We start from the raw sequence: 12,856 nt of genomic DNA on the forward strand, positions 1-12,856 counted from the left end.
AAACATACTTTGCGCTTTCTTTTAAGAAACGGTCGCGAGGCAGCAGTGTGTATTATTTTTGTACCTGTAATAAGTTGTTTGAATAGTGACCAAGAGCGACTCGTAAAAGAAAATGAATCATATACAGGTGGGCTATTAGCTGTTATGCAAATGTAAAAAAAGTAATTTTAGAATTATTGGAATTAAAAGTGCAAATTCCGGAAATAGAATTCAACAACAATATTAGGTGTTACGGTTTATTTTATTGCTTTATTAAGACGGTTGTTAATAAATAGTAGATTTATTTATGAAATTAATGAAACAGCAAGACGTACAGTAATACTTTTAAAAATTGTAATAGTTTTCATTATGTATATTTCAAAGCATTTTCAATTGTTGATAAATCAAATAATACCCCACACTAAGAATAAATTATCCTTTTTACTCTCCTGTTACTACGGCACTGCGAGAAGTTATACATTTATTTTAATAATAAATAAATAAAAAAGTAACACAAATATTTTTATATTCATATACAAAATTAATTCATATAAAAAAGGCAAACAGAAATAAAATGAACAACAAATTAACTGTTTTAATATCGATCAGGATAATTTCTGCAATGTACCAAACATTATTTTTTACCTAATTAGGTGTGTATGACAGACAAACAATGAGATCATACTTTTTTGTAAATCAACTAACAAATGTATTATTTTTCAATGAATCATTATTTGTATTTAATTCTTCTAAGGAGCAAGTATAGGTACTTATACCTTAATTTCTTTTTTCCTTTAGAGAAATTGCTTTCACTTTCTTATGAAACTTTCTTTTACTAATTCATTACAGCTCATGATTAGTAAAAGAAGTTTAAAAATATATAATTATAATGATATTTTGAAAAAAAAAAATGAAATTGAATTAAATTATTCAACATTATTTATATGAGAATTTAGATTCTATTTCAAGATGACTTTAAAAAATAATACTTAGGTCAAGTGACGATTATAGGAAACGCAACATAGCTTTTCTGTCATTTGTCCTATTATGTTTTTTTAATTTGATTTCAACCGATTTTAACCTTAAATTTTGTATGAGGCTCTGAATTTGGTCAATTGTTTGGCCTAAATCGCATAAATGTAAATTTTCAAGTAGACTTTAGTAAATTTACTTAATATCATACTAATGTTTTAAATATAATTATCACACTATTATTATCAAATTGAATTTAATCAGAACTGTTTACATTAATCAAACATACGTGTTTTGACATATGACGTTGTAAACATTCAAGTTGATGGTACATATTTTATTTTATACTAATTTTAATTAAGTGGACAATTAAGTAATATATATTGAATCTATTACGTTCAGTTAAATATCATCGTCAAATTAGAAGCCATGTTTTCTCAATCTAAAGATGATGTGAAGCTGGAATGGATGTACAAAGTAAGTGTAATATTTTAAATTACATTCTTGTTACTTATTTTAACTTTAATCTTTTTAGGGTCCAAATGCAACAGTCGATCGTGAAGAATATCTTTTGGGTAGAGCAGTAGATAAAACACTAGAACAACTTAATGAAGAAGAAAAACAAAAACAACTTGGTTTAGCTCAACAACCTAAGAATCATGTAGAACACGAATGCATCCCTCCTTCCATAAGAGACTATAAGAAACAACAATTATTAGCTGAACAAGTAAGTAAACTTGTTAACTGAATGTAAATAGTTTGTGTATTTGTACTGATTATGTATTAATAATTAATTTCAAAAGGTCGACATTCAAAATAAGCTACAGGAAGATCCATTAATAGCTATTAAAAAGAGGGAGGAAGAATGTAGAAGACAATTCTTGAATAACCCTGTGCAACTAAAAAAATTGCAAGAAGCACTAGTGGCTAAGAAAAATCTGAAAAAAGATAAGAAAAAGAAATCTAAGAAAAAACATGCCAGTAGTGATTCTGATAGCGACATCGATTCTAAACTAGTTGAAAAACTGAAGTTATTAAAAAGGTTTCCTACAAAACTGTCTTTAGAGTTGAAGCTTAAGAGTAAAAAAAAAGTAAAATCTGAAGAAGATAGCATTCTTGATACTATATTAATGCACAAATTTAATGCATTCAAATCAAAATTGTCTGATGAAGATATGCAAGACATTTTGGCAGGTAAAATTACAGACAGTGAATCAGATAGCATTAGTGATAAGGAAGAAAATGATGCTGTAGATACAAAAAAAAGAAAGAAAAACAAAAAAAAAGATAAAAAGAAAAACAAAAGGCAACATAAAAGATATGAAAATGACAGTGACAGTGAAAAGAAAGACAGGATTAAAAACAAATCCACTAAAAAGCACAAAAGTGATTTATCTAGCAGTTCCTCAGATTCAGAAGAAAGTAATTTCAAAAAGCAAGCTAAGAGTAATCATACACAGAGGCCCAAAGAAATAACTAAAGGAAAAGAAGAGCAAACTACTAGTAAGGTTTCAGAACACAGACAAAATATAAATTTTAATAAAAACCACAAAAATACAAATCCAAATTCACCTTTAATTAAGAATTATTCTAGTTTGTTTAAGGAAAATATGTCATATAAAGATAGTTCAAGGCATTATTATAAGAATTCTGATAAAAATGAAAATAACAGATCCAAAAGAAAAAGTGAATCCAGTCATGGAAAGAAAGGCCAGAATAAAGGAAGGGAAAGCTCTAGTGATAATGACCAAAATGAGAAAAGGAAAAGACTACTATCAGATAAAGATTTAGAAACCAAAAAGGATAACACCACTAGGGTTAAATCTTCTAACAAAAAAGACACACGAATGTACCCTGAAAATCCATACAATTCACGAAAGTACAGTGATAGTTCATCAAAAGGATATCCTGAACTAAAGTCATCTAAACAAAGTTATCAGTCATCAGATTCAAATTCTGATTCAGATTCGAAAAATAAAAAACGCAATTATGGTTTAATAAGTGGCGATGGTAAAAGGCTAAAATCTACTACAAAGATAAAACATTTTAATGAACAAAAAAGTACTTCCATAAAGTCGCCAGAATTAAGGGAATCTTCTGATAAACGTTCTGGAAGGCCTAAATGTAAAGAATTATCACGTGAAGAAAGAGAAAAACGAATAAAAGAAATGATGGCCAATGCTGCTTGGAGGGACAAAGAAAGAGCTGAAGCAGTAAGGATTCATAGGGAAAGTGAATCCAATCAGTCCAAAATACCTGATGAATATAACCCCGAGTTTCTTCATAAAGAATTACTGAAATCTGCTAATTCTGCTAGTGTTGAAAGTAGAATCAAAGCTAACGTTAACAATATTCAGAGATCCAGTAGAGATATGAGTAGTAATTTTTCTAAAAGGTACTAAAAGAATTTATTTTGATTATTTATTATATAAACTTACTGTAAATATAATTATTTCTTTCTTTGAAGGAATTAAAGAAACTTCGACTGTTTAGACTGGTTTCATTCTCAAACTGAAAATGATGTTGGAATATAATAGGTAGACGAGAAATGATAATAAAGAAAAAAAGTTTTCTTTGAAAATGTTATTTATTACATATTATTTATATGAACAAAAATTTAATTTATTTACCATGCGTTTATGGTACATCACTATATCGAATGTCTACGGTATAAATTAAAATATTATCATAATTATAAAAACAGGTCCGTAATAATGTTAGAATAAAGGTTCCAAAAGAATGGTTCTGAAGCATTTCGTTTAGATGATTTCACTTGGATCTGAGCACGACTTTTTTTATCTTAATCAACTCGTTCACCATGTGAACATCTTTTTTAAGTATTTTCCTATTTTTTTTACCGTTTCGTTACGGTACGATAAACATCACAGTCGCGATCAGATCATTGTACACTCACTTTACGTTCGATCATAATTAATCATTAATTACTCCAAGTTCGATCGTTCACTATAAAATTTCGAATAACAATAACAACAACAAAATCGAATTTTGTTAACATTCGTTTTCAAAATAAAAACAAAAAATTTATACTTGAATGATTTAATTGGACGTTTTCTGTGTTGCCGAAGATTCGGTTCTAGCGTCAAATTAAAAACAAAAGTTAAAAAGGAAATCTTACTCTAATAATAATAATAATAATAAATTGTTTCAACCTAAAATGAGTGTACCACAGTAGTTAAAATTGTATTTATAATTACGAAAGCAGCTGTTTCATCGTTCGATTAAACGGTCCATTGGAAGGCCATCAAAATTTGAAACCTTCACTGGGAACGTTCGTACTAGGATCGAAGTGAAATCCTGCATCTCCCGCTTGTGGTGCTAAGTTTGGATCATCTTCAGTCTAAAAACAAATCGTCAAAGGAAAAGAAGAATTACAAAGGTGAAATTAACAATGCAAAAAGAACTAACCTCTGCACTGAAGTACTGCTCAATAATTTCATAAGCTAATTTGTATATTTCAACGTTGTCGTGATTCTGGAGAGCCTCTATTTTGTCTAGTCCACCGCACTCCTCAATCATATTGGCCAGGTGTTCCACTTGAGACCCGGCCATTTTAAGCATGTTATTAATGCCATCGAGAACAACTTGAACTACTTGCGCGTCTTTACACGTCAAAAGGTCGCAGAACGGCGGGATAACACCTTCCTTGATTAAGCAAGCAACTTGATCCTTGTTGCCCCCAATCGTAAGATTGCTAATTGCCCACGCTGCCTCTTTCTGTGTTTGGAAATCTCCTTTTATTAAGTTACGAATTATTTTTGGCAAAAGGCCTGGAATAAATTAAATTAATTATATTTCATTGAAACCAGTAGCGATACTAAAAATAGTGAACATTTCTTTGAAAACAGAACATTTCATGTATAAAGTGTTAAAAAGAAATGTGAACATGTTTACAATGAAATTGATAGAAAATATTTTTTAATTACCAGCGTCAATAACAGCTTGTACTTGGGACTGGTTTCCTGCAGTTATATTGGACAAGAACCATACAGCTTCTTTGCATATTTTGTCCATTGAATGGGTGAGAAGTTCAGGGAAGTGCGATAACGCGTCGCAATTTAAAACAACCTGAAAAATAATTTCAATACTGCTCTTGTATTCAGTTTAGTAAAGATAAATTAAACCCTGATTATGCCTGTAATGGATTAAAATTATTTGTCCTCAACATGCCTCTAAATAAATTAAAAAGATATGTAACTAAGTTGAATTCGTCTCTTTAATTTTTAAATAATTAAATTTCAATAAGAACCATTACCTGCGTTTGCTCATCGGTACCGGTGACAATATTACCGACAGCCCTTAGAGCTGCAGTTTGCACTTTGGCTTCCGAATGACTAAGTAGGGGGACCAATTTCGGCACAACACCACTATCTATAACCATTTGGATCTGCTCGTTGCCACCGTCAGTTAGATAACTCAGCGCCCAAACTGTATCTACTAATATCTGAAGCAAATAAGCATGTACATTAAATACAGAAATTGAATGTTAATTATCGATCATTTCTTTTAGATCTCTATAAATTTGTCTTCACTTTTAAAATTGATGTTATATTTAAAATGCTTTTGGAATGGTTATAACATGAGGAATACAATTACATTTTTTTTTTAGAAATTGAGAACTCAAAAAAACGTTTACTTACGTTGGTGTCAGTGTGATGGATAAGAACACTCAATGCTGGCAGGATTTCTTTGATAGTGGGTGTGGGAGGAGGCGGGTCCTTGTTACGGCACAAGTTGACAATCACCCACGTGACATTCCTCAAGAAAGAAATTGGAATATCAGGTTTAATGAAAGACAGAAGTGGATTAACAACTCCCAATTCTACTACATAATCTCTTAGATGAGGTCCATCACCAATTATGTTTCCCAGAGCCCAAACTGCCTGTTCACACACATTTTGTTGGGGTGAGTTGAGCAACTTAAGGAAAAGTGGTACTGCACCAGCTTCAACAACTTTATTTGTTTGAACTGAAGTACCTAGAATTACAGAAAACGATTTTAATAATGTTTTTAATCAATAAATTCAAATTATTTGTCATCACATTTAACAATATTCATTACCTGAAGCAATGTTTGTCAATGCCCAGGCTGCTTCAAATTGTAATGACGGACTATCATAACATTCAAGACAATTAATTAGAATTGGCAAGATTCCACTAGCTATAAGAGCATCTATAGGAGGGTTCCTGTCAGAAGACAATAACTTTCTTGCAGTTTGTACTGCTACTAATTGTGATGCAGGATTGGTAGTTTGAGCAGCTTGTTGAACTAACTGCACCAGGTTGATATTTGAGAAAGATCTATCTACTTCATCTTCATCTGTTGAGTCAGTTATTGGAACATTCCGCCTTTTTTGCAAAGTCTCTTCTCTTTTATTTTTCCTAAGTTCTACTGTCTGCTCATTTCTTCTTCTTCGCATTTCCTAGATTTAAAGTATACTCAATTAAATCTAAATAAAATGGGAAATTCTTATAATGAATAAATGCTTTAACCAAAGGTAGCATTTTAGAAACTAAGGTTATAGGAGAGTCCTCACACCATAGCAGCTATAACACAATACTTGAACTGTAAAGACATAATATGAAACCCTTAATTTAGAAAGAATTCTAATGGAAGACACTACAAATGCAACTGTAAATACTTTAGCTGCTAAAGCAATATAGAAAGTCACAAAATCGAAACTTCTTTAGCAGAAGTGTTAGGCAACATAACAATGGTAAGTCATAAGATATTCTCAACACTTGATGAAATAACAGGGTTTCTATACTTATACTGCATTTACTCTTTTAATAAGTGTACTAAATTATAATTATTTGACATGTGGTGTCAACACATCCCAGTGAAATTACATGGGTGCTTTTGAAAGATAGCTGGTAATGGTCATATAGTGAGAGAATAGTAGAGTTATAAAACAATCTCACTTACATCTTGGTCTTTTCCTTTGTTTTTAAAAACTTGCATTCGATTCTTATAATGTGGTTCTGACGCCATTGTTGACAAGTGCTTATCCACTTGCTAGAAAATGCCGGTTTTGCGAAAAACACTACGAGAACAAATAAATTAAAAAAGGTACATTACGATATCATAAGCATCAACAAATCTTTGGACTTCTTTGATAAATAAAATTGTACGTCAAAAAAATAAGTAGTCGTCACACAATCACGGCAGAATCGTGCTCCTGCTATTATTAATGACAAAAAACAGTTTTTTCAACTTTCGTTTGGTTTGTGCACTGTTTAGGGGATAAATTGTACAAGGTTGCATTGAGTAAAATTTTGAATCGGGAAATTTCATAAGGCTAGAAAATATAATTAAGGCTATAAATAACTTCAAGAATACGTTTGTTAGGTAAAACTGTCTCTTAAGTTACAAAAACTTTTCATTTTAATAATAAAAATGATATGCGTATGATTTATTATCAGTCATTGTAGATCATATTTTAAATTTTCCGCAGTTTATTTGACAAAATTGTAACCAATGCTTGTAAATACTGCCCTAGGGTCCCTAGGCTTTCCTTCTGACATGATGGCTGTCAGTTTCATCGAGGGTGGGAGACTTTATCTACAGATTAATGTTTTATTGTGATAGTACTAATGTTTCCTAGAAAAATATGTCTAGTCTAAAAATTGGTAAGTAAATCTGTAAATTTCCTTTTATGTGTATATTTTTGAATGTCACAAAACAATGGTTGCCGCCCCCCCTTTAAAAAAACTTGAAAAAAATATTAGCCCTTATAAAAGGTTTACAGTTGCATAATTATGTAAATTTTAATCATCTCAAGGTGAATCACTTATTTTCTGATTTTAATTTAGTATTACAATTTGTTGCCTGTGTGTTTACATACAGTAACTTTCTTTAGTCAATTGACTTTCTCTTGTAAATGCAAACACCCTTTGCATTTCAAATAAGCAGTAAAATAGATTTCATTGCATAGTATTTTTTTTGTTTCAATTTTGCATGATTTTCAAAGACATTTCCATTTAAGTAACGACTGACATTGTGTTTTGTAGAGTAGAGCATGAATATTGGCTAGAACAAAATATTTGTGCTTGTGGTCATGTTGGAGACCAGATCAATGCGTGGAACTCCTGAACCTCCTGCCTGGCAATCCAAGAGTAACTACGCTGTTAGGCCTCCACCTCATCATATGGCAAATCCCAATATGAGATATGGTAGGACTTTTTGTTAGAATTCTTGTTGCAGTGTTTTTTTTTGTTATTGTGCTTTTTATTTTTTGTTCTTGGGAAGTATTTTTGATATCATTTCATAATCATGAAGTATTAGTGTCAGGTTTTGAAATCCTCATTCTTTTAGTTGGTTAAATTTACACAAGTGCTACATATCTGGTTTTGTATACAAACAAGGCCTTGAATCCTTTTTTAAATTAAAAAACCTAAAAAACTTTATTATTTGCAATAGATACCACATTTTGTGGTCAAGTTTTTGAAAAGCAAGTAACTACAAGCAGCTGTTGCAATTCATATCTAAAAAGTAAACACAATGATTGATTTTATGATACATATATGTAAAAGATTAATTTTGCATGATTAAACCATTGAATGATTAAATTATTATCTAATGCAATTATTTGTTTAATATTTTTAATAGCACACCTTCTAACTAATGCACTTTATGTCTCTTTTATTAGATAAACTAAAAGTAAAATAATCATCTCCTTTTAGGCAAAACAAGCCAAGAAGATGTTTGTTATGTTGTTGCAAAGTACGACTATGCTGCTCAAGGTGCACAGGAGTTAGATTTACGAAAAAACGAAAGGTACTTATTGCTGGACGACTCAAAACATTGGTGGCGGGTACAAAATTCGCGAAACCAATCAGGATATGTGCCCAGCAATTATGTCAAAAAGGAGAAGCCGTCGCTTTTTGATAGTATTAAGAAAAAGGTTGGTTTATAGGTACTTTGGTAATACTGAACTAGTATTCAATTCCTCTTTCATTTATAAAGTACAAAAAAGTTTTTGAAAGATGTATGATAATAAAACTAATTCATTATTCCATCACTAGTAATTGTCATATTTGTTTTTTTTTTTTTTGAGCAAACAGATGTTGAAGTTATTTTTGTTGTTTTGTATAATCAGTACAATAGTATTAGAGAAAATGTTGTTTTGTTAATTAATGTTATTACCCGATATTTTTTGCATTGCCATTAAAAAATTTAAACAGTAACAGTAATCATAAAAAAATTCTTAAAGGAATGTTTTTGGCAATTAATATTTTCCTGAACCAAATGTTTTTGTATTATTTTACTACTGGTCCAGGTGAAAAAGGGTTCTGGTTCTAAAACTCTACCTTCAAATAACTCCCCTTCTCGGAGCGTTGAATCTCCTAATGTAGCCCGTAGACTTCCTGCTGATCCATCTGAAGCTATTGGTGTGGCTGTAGTTAAATATAATTACCAAGCACAGCAGTCAGACGAACTATCATTAGTCAAAGGTTCTAGGATATTGATTTTAGAGAAGAGTAACGATGGTAAGTTGTTTTTTTTATTTTTTATAATGAGTTTCTAAACATCATTATGCTTTCTAAAATTTAATAGGATGGTGGCGAGGTCAAAGTGGTAACGCAGTCGGATGGTTTCCTTCGAACTATACTCAAGAAGAGGGTGATGGAGATGACACCCTTCACACATATGCGATGGCGGAGAATGTGTTGGACATTGTTGTAGCCCTCTACTCGTTCTCATCAACGAACGATCAAGAATTGTCGTTTGAAAAAGGAGATAGATTAGAGATTTTAGATAGGCCACCTTCTGATCCAGAATGGTAAGTTAAACATATAAATAGAAGAATTTTCATTTAATCTAGTAAGTATAGTACCCCTAGGAACTAGTTAATATAGGCTAACATCTTCTATTTATAACAAATACATTACAGTCTTAAAAAAGCCTTAGATTGGAAGGCGAAACGTCGGTGGAATTACATAATAATAAAGAACATTTCACCTTTTTCTGATTGCTTTTAATTGAAAATATCTTAATTTTCATTTAAGTTTTTGGAGAGTAACTACACGTAATAATCCTTGCCCTAACTCTATAAATAGGTGCCGTAATAGAGCATTCAAATTCATACAAATAAAATTCAAAAATGTTTCTATTTATGAAAAGTAAACTATGAGAAAATTTTATTAATGTGTTATAAAAAAAAAAATTGTTTCAGGTACAAAGCTCGAAACGCACAAGGTCAGATCGGTCTGGTCCCACGAAACTATCTTCAAGAGTTGTCGGAATACTTGACACAGCCTTATCAGGAACGTAGGCAGGAACGTATGGAACATGTGGACAGGCAACAGCAGCAGCAACAGCAAGATGGGATGCTGAATGATCGACCCCATTTGGTTGGCAAACCTTGGTACTACGGTAGTATCACAAGGAATCAGTGCGATAACTTATTGAATCAACACGGTCACGATGGGGACTTTTTGATTCGAGACAGTGAAACTAACGTAAGTAGTCAAGTTTATTTTTGATTTCAAACCAAAGTGTCTACTCTTACAATTAAAAGGAAACATTTGATATTGCAATTAGAAAAATTGATATTTCGTTCTTCAAAAACCTTCAAGTAAATTAATTTTTGGGCAAATATAATGTGAGATTATAATAGTTTTCTAAACAACTGCAGCTAGTTAAGAAATTTTTATTTTGGTTTGTTAATTATGTTAAATGTGAAATATGATTCCGATAGGTCGGAGACTATTCCGTGTCGTTGAAAGCACCTGGTCGCAACAAGCACTTCCGTGTTCATGTGGAGGGCGCGCTTTATTGCATTGGTCAGCGAAAGTTCCACACTCTCGATCAGCTAGTCGATCACTACCAAAGGGCGCCGATTTATACGAACAAACAAGGCGAGAAGCTGTACTTGGTGCGTCCGTTGCCGAAACCAAGTTAAACATCCGGTACGCGGGATCGTCTTCGACGACGATAGCATTATCTCGGTGTCGTAGGTTATGAGCTGCTACTGCTGCTGGTTTTTTCTTATTGTATTTTTGTGATGTTAATCGATAAGGATTTTTTATTCGGCGTGTGGTTTGAATTGACTCTGTACTGAAAAAGAGATGTCGTACATAGAATGACCATAATATAAGCTTTAGTTAAGCCAGGGAAGAAGTAGGAGGATGAGTTGGATCTCGAAGTTATTTTACAGATAAATATACAGAAGGGAGAGATATTTTTCGTTCAGACATCTTTTTTTACTAAATTACAAAGTAACATACAGTTGCTCAAAGTATTCAAATTAAAAGTTTATTATTTACTGGAAATATTTTTACCAGTTCACAAATAATAAGTATGCAACAAACGATGAAGAAGAGGTTGTCAAGAGTGATTTAGGCTACGTTTTTAATTCGTAAGAATTTACAATGAATAATTAAGAGAATCTAATGGTTAAAAATTTAATCCGTGATTCCCGAATAGGTCAATTTTTTATTATTATTTTAAACACTGGATATTTTGAGTTGTTTCATATTTCTATTTTATATGAAATCTGATCAATTCGTCCTTCTTAGAGTGCTACTGTAAAGAAAACAGCGCATAACCTATTATCAATTATCTGGTCAAAGTCTTTAAGTTTAACGTCCAATTCCATATACTTTACCGTCATAATCACTCATACATATTATATTTTTCTAAGCACGGAATGTGTAATGTATGTAATATTTTTTACAGTTTATTTATCATCTACATCTACACACATCTCCTGGTAGTTCATTTAGTAACTCATTCGTACTCGTAGAATTGTTCTAGTTTTTATTATTTGCGTCTAATATACTTTATTAGATGATATTCTAAAGTGTAATGGTTAATTTAATAACATCCTAATTGCGTTTTTTAATCGATTTTCCGGTTTTATATGGTATGTTTTGTGATTTAGATTTTTCATGTAAAAGGTAGGAAATCAATACTTATTAAGAATATTAAGTGCGTTTGTGTAAGCGACGTTAGATTTTTCTAAAGGAAATTGTTGAACGAAAGAATTTTATACTGATGATCGAAAGTTTTATAAAACGTGTGACAAGGTTGAAGTGGTTAATGCAGGAATATTATTTTGTATTAGTAAATTTGCCACTAAAACAGAAAGGAATATTATTTATTTGCTACAACTTGTTTATAGCATTGCTGTACATACATTTCGTTTTTTACATAATCGAAGAGTGTAATATGTTGTGATACGAACTACATAGTATATTGCAAAGTATGTGCAAAGTTCATACACACACAAGTAGTAAAAGAAATCGTAATACGTTTTATAGTTAAAATCTTCAATCAACGAATACCGGTGGCTACACTTGATATTACTTTTTTTATGTGTTCTATCAAGTTAAATTTCAACATACATAAATATTAGAGTTATGAAAAGTGTAATCTGTTTGAATATATGTGTTGACGGGGTAGTGTGGCTACTTTGCACATCTTGTAAAAATTTTTTTTACAATGCTAAATAAGCTGCCATTTTAGCTTCGCCTTTCCAGAGACCTCCACTGCACTTCAGTTTTGCATTAAACACCTTTTAAATTTACATATTTGGTGGTACTCTGAATTTTAAACGGTACAAATATGAAAACCGCAACATTTCTTCCTTTTTTTATTTAGGGCATTTCATATATGAATAGCTATTATTTATATTAACATTAAATCCTAGTGTAATTTTTAATGTGTAACCGATAGTTTAAAGTAGTAATTCCAACTAAAGAAAATTACCAATTTCGAAAAAAAATATTTGAATATTGTGTAAATAGTCGAGCTCTCTTAATGCCATATTCAAGAAACAATGTTTTTATCTGTAATTAATATTATGTAATTAATTACTTTTTGAAATATTATTTATATTTGAGAGCGGTCCTATTTCTTTTAACGAAAAAAAAAAAAGCTTTA

The 12,856-nt window shown here is 31.1% G+C and overlaps 3 protein-coding genes across 8 annotated transcripts; 2 read left to right on the top strand and 1 right to left on the bottom strand.

The window, feature by feature from the left end:
- The first annotated feature begins 16 nt into the window (after positions 1-16).
- LOC108745033 (uncharacterized protein DDB_G0283697-like) lies at positions 17-5,595 on the top strand. 2 transcript variants are annotated; one of them, XR_001939043.1, is made up of 6 exons: positions 17-127; positions 1,354-1,428; positions 1,487-1,678; positions 1,755-3,346; positions 3,419-3,488; positions 5,579-5,595. XR_001939043.1 is itself a non-coding variant. In XM_018481064.2 (5 exons), the coding sequence occupies exons 1-5, from the start codon at positions 113-115 to the stop codon at positions 3,423-3,425; spliced, it is 1,881 nt and encodes a 626-aa protein (XP_018336566.1). In that variant the 5' UTR covers positions 17-112; the 3' UTR covers positions 3,426-3,512. The 2 variants fall into 2 exon arrangements, 1 of the variants encoding a protein (XP_018336566.1); XM_018481064.2 differs by lacking the exon at positions 5,579-5,595 and having other exon boundaries at positions 3,419-3,512.
- On the bottom strand, positions 3,604-7,152 carry LOC108745035 (importin subunit alpha-3). Its single transcript, XM_018481066.2, has 7 exons — positions 6,896-7,152; positions 6,032-6,392; positions 5,610-5,947; positions 5,225-5,413; positions 4,896-5,037; positions 4,378-4,739; positions 3,604-4,309 (listed from the first exon to the last, which is right to left on the bottom strand). The coding sequence occupies exons 1-7, from the start codon at positions 6,959-6,961 to the stop codon at positions 4,214-4,216; spliced, it is 1,554 nt and encodes a 517-aa protein (XP_018336568.1). The 5' UTR covers positions 6,962-7,152; the 3' UTR covers positions 3,604-4,213.
- A 75-nt stretch (positions 7,153-7,227) lies between these two features.
- Positions 7,228-12,830, top strand: LOC108745036 (cytoplasmic protein NCK1). Of its 5 annotated transcripts, none has more exons than XM_018481067.2 (8): positions 7,228-7,318; positions 7,470-7,599; positions 7,981-8,142; positions 8,653-8,873; positions 9,243-9,459; positions 9,527-9,752; positions 10,146-10,431; positions 10,671-12,830. In XM_018481067.2, the coding sequence occupies exons 3-8, from the start codon at positions 8,028-8,030 to the stop codon at positions 10,872-10,874; spliced, it is 1,269 nt and encodes a 422-aa protein (XP_018336569.1). In that variant the 5' UTR covers positions 7,228-7,318; positions 7,470-7,599; positions 7,981-8,027; the 3' UTR covers positions 10,875-12,830. The 5 variants fall into 5 exon arrangements, with proteins under 5 accessions (XP_018336569.1, XP_018336571.1, XP_018336570.1 ...); XM_018481069.2 differs by having other exon boundaries at positions 9,249-9,459; XM_018481068.2 differs by having other exon boundaries at positions 7,986-8,142.
- The last annotated feature ends 26 nt before the right edge of the window (positions 12,831-12,856 follow it).

The sequence above is a fragment of the Agrilus planipennis genome, unplaced genomic scaffold (genome assembly GCF_000699045.2).
Source record: "Agrilus planipennis isolate EAB-ADULT unplaced genomic scaffold, Apla_2.0 scaffold39, whole genome shotgun sequence".
In the NCBI taxonomy this organism is placed as follows: domain Eukaryota; kingdom Metazoa; phylum Arthropoda; class Insecta; order Coleoptera; family Buprestidae; genus Agrilus; species Agrilus planipennis.